We start from the raw sequence: 13557 nt of genomic DNA, 5'->3' as shown, positions 1-13557 counted from the left end.
TTTAAATAATATACATGAAATCTGGTAATTGAATATGAATTATAGATTTTTTTTAAGTACGAAAACGTATTTTTAGTTGAAATATTCACAACTTAAATAAACAGCTGTGTTAAATTTCAGGCCCTAAAAATACAAACTCAGGCAATTCAAGTCATTAAAATGCAAGCTTTTTAAATGCAAGTTGTTAATTCAATGCATTATTTTTTTCAGCTTGTGCTATTCAATGTGTTTTTATTTAAATCCTTTTGGCATTGATTTTGTTCCATAGGGCATCCGCTGCGTAAAACGTGCTGGATAAGTTGGCGGTTCATTCCGCTGTGGCGACCCCATAATAATAAAGGCACTAAGCTGAAAAGAAAATTATTGAAATTAATTCATTCCAATCATGTTTTAAAGAACATTAATTTAACATGAGACTGAAATATCATAAGAAAATTTTGACTGATGTGATTATAACCAAAAACGTATGTTAATACATCATGTATAAATATGAAAAACAGATGTTTTGAAAGATTTAGGAATATTTAAAACAACATTATAAAACCCAATGAAGATGCTAAGGAAACATTTTTAGAACCTAATATCGTTTGCTGGGAACAACATACACTATATTAGCTACACCTGTCCAACTGCTTGTTAAAGCAAATTTAATCAGCCAATCACATGGCAGCAACTCAATGCATTTAGGCATCTAGACATGGTCAAGAGGATCTGCTGCAGTTCAAACCGAGCATTAGAATGGGGAAGAAAGGGGATTTAAGTGACTCTGAAGGTGGCATGGTTGTTGGTGCCAGACGGGCTGGTCTGAGTATTTCAGAAACTGCTGATCTACTGAGATTTTCACGCACAACCATTTTTAGGATTTACAGAGAATGGTCTGAAAAAGTGAAAATATCCAGTGAGCGGCAGTTCTGTGGGTGCAAATGCCTTGTTGGTGTCAGTGGAGAATGGCCAGACTGGTTTAAGCTGATATAAAGGCAACAGTAACTTAAATAACCACTCGTTACAACCGAAGAGCATCTCTGAACATGTCAAACCTTGAGGCGGATGAGCTACAGCAGCAGAAGACCACACCGGGTGCCACTCCTTTCAAGCTGGTTTCCTGTACATGACAATGAGTTTACTGCACTCAAATGGCCTCCACATTCACCAGATTTCAATCCAATAGAGCCCCTTTGGGAGGTTGTGGAACGGGAGATTCGCATCATGAATGTGCAGAAGACAAACCTATCTGCGTGATGCTATCATGTCAATATGGACCAAAATCTCTGAGGAATATTTCCAATACCTTGTTGAAACTATGCCACGAAGGATTGAGGCAGTTCTGAAGGCAAAAGGGGGTTCAACCTGTTACTAGTAAGGTGTGCCTAATAAAGTGGCCGGTGAGTGTACAGTATTTTAATACAAGTAAACTATATCCAAAAGAACTTGAAAGCTGAATTATGAAGACCGAAAATCCCTTAAAACATACACAGATGAACAGCCATTCATGTTAGCCTTCGCGATGCTTATCATGCAGCACCGAGACACAAAAGCAGGCTTAATTTTGATGCTAACGAATGGAGATTAGCCTTGTATCCCACAGTGCACTGCACCCCTACCCCCCCTCGCTCATTATACGGCACACGTCTGTTTCCATTGGCTTGATCTGAGCCCTAATAACAGCTGATGAGGGCTTTCGCTCTGATCTGGACGGCAGGTGTGAATGAAAGAGTCCAGAAGAGCAACGCTCCATGATTTCAATCAAAGCACGCGTGTGTTTTCGCTCAGTTTGTTAGCACAGGGAGATTCACTTTTATTTCTGCAGTGGTGATCCGGCACGCTGTCGATGGATTACACCATGAGCTGCTCTGTAATCCTGCGTTGCAGACAACTTTAAACTCCGGATACTCATAAGAACTTTGGAAGTCAGAGATCTTTTCGTTTTATTGTTTAGATTATAATTAGTGATTTAAAGCTTCCTTAATTAGGTTGTTTTTGTATATAATTTTGTTGAGAAAATCAAAAAGTGTACTGGAGCACTGTAAAAGCATTATAATTTTTTTTAAACAGGCAAATAAATAAATTCCACCTAAAATAAAAATAGGTTGTTTGTGCAGGAAGTTTAATTACGGTTAAATTTACCAACCCAGGCTCATTCTGAAACGCACCTCTATATTTGTTTCTGGAGGCCATGAAATACGTCCCAGGAGGTACGAACTTTTGCAGTTTTTGTTTTCGCAAATCCACGAGAGGCCGCTGTGTGCACTTTTTCATATCTCAAATTTCTTTCGCGAGTGCCTTTCGCGTCTGCTGTCCTCACGTAAGCCCACCAGAGGCCGCTGTTGACTGACTGTTTGACTGACTGACCGAGTAATCAACCGACCCACCCTCCTCCTTCCCTAAACCCAACCAATTTTATCGATTGACCCGCCCACCCACTGCCCTTGAGCCAACCAACAATTTACAAAAGCAATCCAGAAAAAGAAGAGCCCTTGTCTGATTTTTACCACGTTTTCAGATTTGACCACATTCTCACCCTGTTTTTACTTGTTAAATTTTTTTTTTTGGATTCTGTTTTTGTCTTACCTGCTTTCTGGAACCGTTCTTCCCTGGACTCGAACCCAGTCATTATGGTCAACTCCTCTCTGCGTCTCAAGTCCGCCGACGTACATGACGAGCTATCTGGACAAACTGGTTTCGGCGAGAAAGCCGTCCACACGGAGATAAGTGGTCAGCTGGTAAGCGTGAAAAGGAATGGCGCCCTGTAGCGTTCGTTTCAAAAATGAAATGCAGCCATGTGTACTTCTGACTACATAATTTGCGGCCTCCAGAAATGTAAATAAGACTACGTTTTCAGAATGAGCCTATGTTGAAATTTACAGTTAACCCTTGTGAATTGTTCAAATTTAGTACCCTTTTGTTATTTCCTAGGACTTTTTGCTCTATTGACTTTCATTTTGATGACATTTTTTGATTGGTTAATGGTGCCAACTGATGATTAACAGTAAAAATGACATATTGTACTTCTTCCCAACAGAGAAAACCACCAACAATCAAGAAAGCATGACTATATGATGTCATGGCTTTGCAATCTAAAAATGTTGTCTAAGGGCTCTATTTTAATGATCTAAGTGCAAAATCTAAAGCGCATGGGGCAAAAGCATTAAGGGTGTGTCTATATCCACTTTTTTTATTTTAAGGATGGAAAAATATGGTTTGCCCCCTGAGGCATGGTCTAACAGTGTTGTGCTTATTCACTTAATGAGTTATGGGTGTGTTTTAAGTATAACGTGCATTAAACCAATCAGAGTTTCATCTTACTTTTCCTGTGAGTGACAAAACTGAACACTTCACTTGCAAGAAAACTGTTAAACAGACCATATGTGCAAGGATAAAGAACGAGCCTCCTCCATTCAGCCTCTTTACATTTACTTTACTTTTACTCTTTGCTTTACTCCTTTACTTTCATGCATGACGAAACGGTGGAAACTCACTCACTGAAGGCGTCCATTAACCCAGTGTTTCTTAACTGGTGGGTCACGGAGTGTGTGGTCAAAAAAAAAAACAACAAAAGTAAATTTTTTTTACATATTTTGCTTGTAGCGGACTTTTATATAAACCCTACCGTTTGACATGTGAAATTTCATTTAATTATTGCAACAGATATGTCTAAGCGCAAGTGCGACCCCGAATATGTAAAATACGGACATATATATTGACGACAAAAAAGACTTAAAGCCTCAGTGTGATATGTAGTGAGGTGCTCTCATAAGAGAGCATTAAACCTTCTAAATTAAAACAACATTTAGAAACCAGAAAACATGTTTTATTAAGAGTTTATTATTAACTCTATTTGTCTTTTTTACTTTGTAATATTTCTATAATTTGATCCATTTTGTTAAATGACAGCAATAAAATATTGTTTATTCAGTCTTGGTGAATTTCTTATGATGTATCTGTCACTACTTGTGTATGCTGGCAAATAAATACAAATTAAGTATAATTTCTAAAATTGTATTATAGTTCCTAAAAATTTGGGTCACGGCTTGAGGACCGTGTAAAAATGTGGGTCCCATGGCCAAACCAATTGAGAACCCCTGCATTAACCTACATATTTAATTTAGTTTGAAAAGGGCAAAGATTTGTTTTAAAACTTTTTCTAAATTCAGTTCTCATTTGCAGCATATGAAATACTCCCCCCCTTCCCGAGATGAAGAAAGCATGCAGGTTGTGGTTTATATATTTATGTGGAAAATATATTTTTTAAACAATTTAATCTTTTTCTTTTTTATATATGTAAAGATATTTGTAAGTTAAAAAAATCAAGTCCATAATTATTTTTTATATTGAAAATATGTCATTTTGTGTGTGTGTGTGTGTGTTTTTTTTTATCTAATCAGTAACATCTTTTATGAATTTGCCAATTAAAGAGTTAAAATCCTGTCATTTTCTAGGCAGTTTAGTAGTTTTAATCAGGACTAAGGTAGAATAACAGATTTATGCAAAACAATTGAAAAAAAATATTTATCTGATGCATTTTTAGAGCGGTTGTTTTCATCCCTTACATAATAAAATGGTACAAAAATTTGCCCAGATTGTATCGTTGAGTTCTTTTAAAATTTTTAAGCATTTTCTTAAAATTTGTGTAAATAATAATAAAAAAAGGTTTAACTGCATAGAAGGGTGAAAAATCATCCGATTATTTCACATTTAAAGATAATATGGCTAAAGATTTCGCGTTTGTGTAGCTTTGACCCCTACTTAAATGATAGCTCAAGCATATGGTTTAATCCTAAATTATGTATTAATAAAGTTTCCTTTTTTTGAAAAGAATGGGCAAAGAAGTGCATTGTTAAACTAGGAGATCTTTACGAAAATGGTAGTTTGAAATCCTTTGAACATTTACAACAGCAGTACAATATACCTAGATCCCAGTTCTTCCGATATTTACGGTTAAGACATTTACTCTGTATAACTTTTGGTTCTAGTACACAGTTTCCTGTATCAGCAGATGCTCACTGTAGGATATTTTTAATATATGGGAAGGGTAATGAAGTATCCATGTACTACTCCTGGTTGATTCAAAACTCTGTGATGGAACTTCACAGGCCCTTAAGAAAATATGGGAGAGAGATCTGAATCTGACAGTTGATGATGAAGAATGGCATGGAATTTTAAAGAATGTTAAAACAGCATCTAGGGATAAAGCACGCCTTATACAGTTTAAGATTATACACTGTTTCTATTGGTCTCCTTTCAGACTGATTAAGCTCAGGTTAAAAAATACACCTTATTGTTGGAGATGTGAGATCGAGGATGGTGATTTAGTTCATGCTCTATGGTCTTGTACAAAAATTCAGGATTTCTGGAAAAGAGTTCATGAACACATTTGCTCAGTTTTAGACTTTCGCATTTCACTATGCCCTAGACTGTTTATACTAGGTAGTTGGACAGACAACGAAATAAAAGATAAAAACATAAAATTTTGGGTCCAAACCAGTTTACTGATTGGCAGACAAATAATTCTTAGCAGCTGGAAATCAGAGGAGGCCCCTTCCTTCCAAGAATGGGCAGTAGAACTTGCTAGAGTGGCCGCATTTGAAAAAATGTTTCATAAGCAAATGGACAAGCTAAACCAATACTTTAAAAAATGGTCCAAGTACTTAAACTGTTTGGAAATGGAACAGTAATAAATGTATGAGAAATATACTGATGTCAACAGTGTAAATTTGATATGTTATTGACTAAACTTACCCATTCATTTGTTTCATTTAATTTTTTATTGTATTTTATTAATTTTTTTTCTATATTATATAAGATAGAGGCCTTAATTATATTTACTGATAACCAAGCCAGAACCTTAAAGTAGTAGTTGGGGATTAGTTTGGGGTGGGTCTATAATAGGGCAAAAACAAAAAAACAAAATGTTGATTCTTTTCAGAGTTGTATTCTGTATTCCATGCTGAAACCTGCCTGAGAATCTATAAAACTGTTAATCACTAATAAAAAAAAAGGTTTGTCACCAAAAATCCTTCTGCTAGCTGAAAAACAAAAAAAGGTTATGGCCGAATTAAGACTCAAAATCACCCCAGAGTGGATGAAAACATCCCCAACAGTACATACAGTAAGTGTTAAAAACCAAAACAGCACATCTCAACTTTGATAACTAAATAAAATTAGCATCACCAGCTAAAGTAATCCCAAACAACTACTGTACCAGCCATACCTGTAATGCCATTTCAAAATCCCATTCAGATGCCCTTCGACATGACCCGGTTAAAACAGTCGCTCCTATAGATTAATCCTGTTTTCCGTGTTTGTCATCCTTGTCCATTGACTCCTCAGCGAAACCACTAACCGTGACGTGGCTTTTATGGCTTCCAGCGTCCAGTGACAACATTACAAACTCAATTAACTTCCATCTGGGCCTTTAGAAAAAAACACGCAACCGCATTCAGCAGCCGCTATCCTGTAGAAGCATAGACTGCATCAAAGCCAATGGCTGTGCAGAAATAAATAGTGTCAGTGGTTCGTGTGTGAGCGTAACACGCAGCAGACAGATAATCAACGCATCCCACAATCCTATTTCCAGCTCCTGATTATCCTGCTTTATTTAGACGGTGTGAACAGGCTTTATAACCTCCAGCGCCAAATCCATTCTCTGTGTGTCTACATCTGGAATGGTTTGTTATTTGATATGGATGATCATTTTAGCCTTTTTAAATCTATAGTGGGCCTAATATATAATAATAATATACTGAAATGCCTGGTTTTAGACCCCAATAATTTGTTACTATGGTGTAGGGCATCGTTTTGCAGTCAATACAGCATCAATTCGTCTTGGGAATGACAGATATAGGTCCTGCACAGTGGCCAGAAAGAATTTGTGCCATTGTTCTTGCAGAATAGTGACCAGGGGCCTCATGTACAAAGACTTGCGTGGAAATCATACTAAAACATTGCATACGCACAAAGCTGTAAATGTGCGTACGCAGAAAAAGATTCAGATGTATACAACACTGCGTACGCCGAATCCCACGCACGAATCCGAATGAAGGTGAAACTGAGCGCAACATGCACGAGCACAAAACCCCTCCCTGCCTCCTCCCCCATATGAATATGCTAATGACTCTACTTGGGCAAAACCCAACGAAAAAGCAATGGCAAAAGCAAGCAAGAAGATAAACTTTGATCATAATGAGAATTGGAGGTGCTGCTTTTGGAGGTAGACCAGAGGAAAATGGTGTTATTTGCAAGTTTGTCCTCCGGAATTAACAACAAAAGAAAAAATAGAGTGGGGAGAGTTTAGCTAATGCGATTAACACAGTTGGGTCTGAACATCGCACTGTGGAGTTAAAAGAGAAATAGTGTGATTTATAGGTGTAAAATGTTGCAGCACCCTCAACAGTCTCAGTGGCGAAGCTCGTAAAACGCATGTCAACATGTTTTGACACGTTCGAGCATGAACTCGGTTCAAATCCAGCGTCTGATGAACTCATTCTTCTTTTTTTCCCCGCTACATATCTGATTTTGCCAACTATTTATCACGAGAAAGACAAGTAGGAATCATTAATAAGTCTGTGCATCATATTTAATTTGCACATTTATTGAATGGAAATGTTTCTGATTCACGCATGCAAATTCATCTTCAGGTGGTGCCTTTATAGCAATTTGCGTGCGGTAGATCGCTCCCATTACAATGGGAAAACAGGCGACCGCTGCAAATTGCGCTTTAATGTTTGGCTGGTCAACTGTATGGAATGGAAACCTTATATACCTGCTAGATGAACCCGTCTCATACAGCTGCCATTGCAAACCTCAAAGACACTTTGTAGAGAGCAATTTAACACAACTGCCTCTAGGAGTCGCCAATGGCAATAAAACAGACACGCACAAAAAATGTGCGTACGCCAGCCATAAAGCTGCCGTGGAGCTGCGCACATTCCCACGTTCAGTTCATCGTTAGTAAATCCAAACGTGAGCGATTCTGAGCGTGAAACCTGGTGTACGCAAAGTTTTTGTGCGTAAGCAGCGTTGATACATGAAGCCCCAGGTCACTACGTAATGCTGGTGGAGGAAAACGTTTCCTGACTCGCTCCTCCAAAACACCCTGAAGTAGCTTAATAATATTTAGATCTGGTGACTGTGCAGGTCATGGGAGATGTTCAACATCACTTTCATGTTGATCAAACCACTCTGTCACCAGTCTTGCTGTGTGTATTGGTGCATTATAGGGTTGTAACGGTATGAATTTTTTACGGTATGATAATCGTCTAAAACAATACCACGGTTTGACGGTTTCGCGGTATACGGTATGTTACAAATGTTACAAAATAATAGAACAGTGAAGCAAATTTGACTTTTTCCAAATAATATATTTTTAGTTACTATAAACAACACCACTTACAATGAACAAATAAAACATAAGAAAATAATAAATAATGTGTCAAAGTCCAAATAAAGTCCAAATAAACATGGTGCAAATCCTCAGTAAAAAAATAGATATAAATATTTACTATACTATAAATAGTTACATAACAAAACTAGATTCAATATGGAACATCCTTAGGTTTTATGTGCCAGCATGGATATGGTTGTCTGTGGATATGGATTTGGATATGGTTGTCTGCAATGCAGACAAACAGCTGCACCTTCATTTGCGTCTTTTGAAAACAGCAAGAGCAGTAGTTCGTCTTTGCTTTGTCACTGTTTTGTCATGTTTCTGTGCTGCTGTGCATGCAAAAGTACTTAGTATGAGAATTATTTCATGCAAAACATTTTTTTTTTGCGTTTTATTCAGCCGCGCATAAATGTATGCCTATCTCTCATTCCGTGTTGTTCAAAAAGCTCAGTGTTGGTCCACAAACAAAAGCGAAACCTATGCTTATTGGTTGTGATTTAGCGAGTTTGAACCAATCTGGGCATGGAGGAGGGACAATGCATCAATGTATCATGTCTGGTTTGTCCGGAGACACAGTGACGATTGTTTCTTTGTCAAATCAGCGTTGTCTTATTTTGATGACATAACCGCACTGATTCCGGAGCCTCTGAAAGTCCGAATGTTATGTGATACAGCACTGGAAAGCTGAGATTCTCTTCTTTATGCCAATCTTTGAATTGTATGAATCGGATCAGCGGATCAAAAGTTATTAAACATTTAAGAGCAATACTTATTTTTAGCCGCGGGCGGGTGTCACGGTATTTAAGAGTTAAAACCGTTGATATGCAATTGTTCATGGTATGATAATCGTGCACGTTCAAATCGTGATAGACCGTCATACCGGTATATTGTTACAACCCTAGTGCATTATCATCCTTTTTTAAACGATCGGGTGCACATGGACCTCCAGAATGTGTTGGTAGTCCTTGGCAGTGATACTCCCATCTAGCACAAGTATTGAGCCTTGGGAATGCCATGATTTCGGAGCCCAAATCATCACTGATCACTCTGGGCATGCAACTGTTTGGGTGATACGCTTCTTTGGGGCTTCTCCACACCGTAACTCTCTCGGATATAGGAAAGACAGAGAAGGTAGACTCATAATTTATCAATGCATGTTTCACATTGTCCAGAGCCCAAGGTTTTTGCTGCTGGCAGCATTTGCACGAGTGGCCAAAGGTTTGGACATAGCAGTCCGACCATTTACAGTATTGACCATGTGGAACTCCCAACCAACAGTTTTGGTGGAAACAGGAGAGTTGAAGTGCACATTTAATTCTGCAATGAGTTTAGCAGCTGTGGTGTTAGGCTTTTTGGACACAATCTGGGTTAGCACCCGGACATCCCTTTCAGACAGCTTCCTCTTGTGTCCACAGTTACTCCTGGTAGATGTGGTTCATGTTTCATGGTGGTATGCTGACGTTAGTTTGGATATCGTGGATCTTGGTAGATGCCCAAACTAGAGCCCGAGGGGCCAAAGATGGGCAATGTTAATCTTTGATTTGGCCCACCATGCCATCTGTTTAGAGATTGTCATTTCAAATTTAATGTAACTTTAAATTTGTTTGTTGTATTGTTAAGCTACAAAAAAGCTATCCGAAATTAAATATTTTAATGTAAATTGTTTAATTAGATTTAATTTAAAATGTACAAATGACAGATGGAGGACAATGCAGAGACATTGGTGAGCGAATCAAGGCAAAGGCACAGTGCTTGACTAGTACTGTGTTATAAATGTGATTGTTTATGTTTTCATTGCAATCAGTTCTCGTTGATAAAGTTATACTCCCTTAGTTAATATAATTCATAGTAATGCTTTCTATTTATTTTTTAATATTATGAAATTAATTAGGATATTACCCATGGCAGTTTTAATGTAAAATAGTTTGGGATGTTTATCTTCAGCAATGGCTATCAATGATCTTTGGTTTTTGGCCCTTCATAAAAAAATAGTTTGGACACCCCTGATCTTGATACATGATACATACAAGGAAAGTCAAGGAAATTTTCACAGTGTGTCTAATAATATTTTTTCTTCTGGAGAAAGTCTTATTTGTTTTAATTCGGCTAGAATAAAAGCAGTTTTTATTATTTTTTAAACCATATTAAGGTCAATATTATTAGCCTCTTTAAGCTATATATTTTTCACAATACCATTGTTATACAATGACTTGCCCATTTACCCTAACCCATATCCTGCCTAGTTAACCTAATTAACCTGGTTAAGCCTTTAAATGTCACTTAAGCTGTATAGAAGTGTCTTGGAAAAATATCTAGTCAAATATTATTTACTGTCATCATAGCAAAGATAAAATAAATCAGTCATTAGAGATGAGTTGATAAAACTATTATGTTAAGACATGTGCTGAAAAAATCTTCCCTCCGTTAAAACGAAATTGGGAAAAAAATAAACAGGAGGGCTAATAGTTCAGACATCAACTGTATATATATATATATATATATATATATATATATATATATATATATATATATATATATATATATATATATATATATATATGTATGTATGTATATGTATGTATATGTGTATACACACACATACATATATACATATATAAATGTTTTTTTTTTTCAGTACATTGATAGAGCATAGTGAATAGATTGTATAGTCTTCTTTGCATGATACTTCACTTACAGCTACATGGGAGGGGAAGTTTTCACACAATGAATAAAGAAAGTGATGTCAAACGCTATTTCCAGATCCTCTACATCACCACTGAGTTGAAGTATTTAAAGCACCTCACCACACCTACAGCAAACCAAATTGGTCACATGCTTTGACACACAATGCTAAATTCCTCAGTCATCAATAACAGTACAACGGATCAATCCACAACCAACAGCAATCTTCTGAGTGCATTAACTCTACTAACAATACAAATGTATGGTTTTGTTTTTCAAATGCAGCTTTTGTAGTAACATTTACATATTTTATTTTTATTTTTGCACAAACAGAATGTTTATTTTGTACAAAAATAAACATTCAAACTTTTCAGCATCAACAGTTTTTGGATGACAGATGAAGGTCACATAATCAGGGTTTCTGCAGCTTTCAGCAAGTTAAATTTAGTACTTTTTAAGACATTTTTAAGACCATTATGATTTTTTTATATAATTTAATTAAACAGTATAATAATTAAATAGTTAAAATATAAATATTGTAGTAAATTCTAAACAAAAAATTTAAATACTGTCAAAACAAGCAAGCTCTAATTGTATACATACACTTCTTTCAACATAACCTTAAAAAAATTATATATATATATATATATATATATATATATATATATATATATATATATATATATATATATATATATATATATATATATATATATATATATATATATATATATATCCAGGTCAGCTTTCTCTGCAGCAACTACATGGAGAACTTTTAAACAATTGTTATTATAAGGAAAATAATTAAACTATTATGGTAAGTAGTGTTAAAATGTGCATTCTTATATAAGTCAAAAGTTTTAGGTAACACTTTATTTAGATGGTCCATTTTAGTATTAGTGGACTGTTTAATATCTGCTGATACTGCTCCTTTAACATACATTTTAATGACTATAAGAAACTTTGCAAGTACATCTAAACTTAGGCTAACCCTAACACCAACCCAAACCTAACAGTCTACTTATAATCTAATGAGAATTAGTTGCCATGTAGATGCAATGTAACTTAAATTCAACAAACGGACCATCAAAATAAAGTGTGACCAAGTTTTATTACTTAATTATTGGATGGATGTTGGCCAGATTGGGTAGCTAAACATTTACAAAGGAAAATTAAGACATGTTTAAAAAAGATTTAAGGCAATATTTCAGTAAATTTAAGACTTTTTAAGGCCTAAAATGTTATTTTTGAGATTTAAGACATTTTAAGACTTTATAAGACTCTGCAGATACCCTGCATAATGCAATTCAAAAGCATAAATAAATGAAAAACCAATCACCAAAAACAGAAAACTGGTATTTTAGTGTGTTAATGGATCATGTTTAAGCACAGAATAGTATAAATTTGAATGCTTTACTATGCTACGATGTCACAAAAGGCAATGATAACATGAAGTGGAATTCACTTTGGTTTGGGAAGTCAATCACTGATAGGGGATTATAATTCTTATCACTGAGAAATTGTTTACTCTGATAACACTGGGGTGGATGCTTTTCTGGGACAGATATTGTGTCGCTTAACTGCCAAAGACAATGAATGAGCAGAGTAAAAAGAGAGATCTCAAAACATTGTTAATGTTACGCAACCCTTTTTCCAGGAAATGGAGTCGCAGGTGAAAGAAAAATAAAGCATCAGGCACAGCTGATGGTCAAGCTCCCCTCTTAAAAAGCAACACACACAATGAAATTCAGCTCCATACACTTCAATACACAACAAAGTGGAATATACCCCATGGGTTCGACTGTCCTGGTTTCAAACCTCTGCGTAAACGATACCCCTCTGCTCACATCTACCCGACAATGCTTCTATTACAAAGCAGGGAAATCGCCAAGCCATTAACATGCTTTCTTTTTCCCATTAAGATATAATGCCAGAACACAACACCACTTGTTGATGGTTATGTGCAGATAGCTGCGTTCCTCTATCATTTATAAGCAACAGGATATGGATGGATGATTTGTAGTAAACACTGATGTGAACGGCTATGTTTGGCCAAAGGAGGTGTTCTGTTGGGTCTCGGTAATGAGAGTAAAACATTTTTTTAGGAGGCCAAAGCAATAATGTTTCCTGGAACCACAGGAGGATTGATACTGTAATTAACAGTGTTTCGCAATTTCAACAAACCGGTTTTTCCTGGACTCAAATCATACCACCCACAGCTTTCATATTTAGGCGGAATTTTTGCAAACATCGGGCTTGTTTCCAGTGATGGATTTTCTTTTGGTGTTTAAATCCACATTTCAGGATGTGGTTTTTTCAGAGGTCATATTTCGCTAACCTCATCTTTGAAGAAAAGTTTAAGGGAGTGTGAATGTGACTTTCGTTTATTGGCTGTTCATTCAGTAATAAGCAAGTTGAGTTGACCTGTTGGGATTGTTGAAACTGCTGCCCACTCTGAATCAATGTAACTCAGTGTAACCACGGGAAGTGAC

General features: G+C 36.2%; 3 protein-coding genes across 18 annotated transcripts in view; 1 reads left to right on the top strand and 2 right to left on the bottom strand.

The window, feature by feature from the left end:
* Positions 1-13557, bottom strand: part of lyrm7 (LYR motif containing 7) — a 434641-nt gene that overhangs the window by 118719 nt on the left and 302365 nt on the right. The gene's annotated exons all lie outside the window — the stretch shown is intronic.
* plppr1 (phospholipid phosphatase related 1) overlaps positions 1-13557 on the top strand; it is a 373854-nt gene that overhangs the window by 69925 nt on the left and 290372 nt on the right. The window lies entirely within an intron of this gene.
* Positions 1-13557, bottom strand: part of palm2akap2 (PALM2 and AKAP2 fusion) — a 219445-nt gene that overhangs the window by 67873 nt on the left and 138015 nt on the right. For 2 of the 15 annotated variants that reach the window (XM_021479091.3, XM_073913452.1), the window contains exon 1: positions 6209-6588. In XM_021479091.3, coding sequence (XP_021334766.1) covers positions 6209-6220 — 12 coding nt within the window. In that variant the 5' untranslated portion in view covers positions 6221-6588. 15 annotated transcript variants of the gene reach the window in all.

The sequence above is a fragment of the Danio rerio genome, chromosome 10, assembly GCF_049306965.1.
Source record: "Danio rerio strain Tuebingen ecotype United States chromosome 10, GRCz12tu, whole genome shotgun sequence".
NCBI classification, from domain to species: Eukaryota; Metazoa; Chordata; class Actinopteri; order Cypriniformes; family Danionidae; genus Danio; species Danio rerio.
Note: the sequence above shows the minus strand (reverse complement) of the source record. Positions and strands in the feature narration are given on the sequence as shown.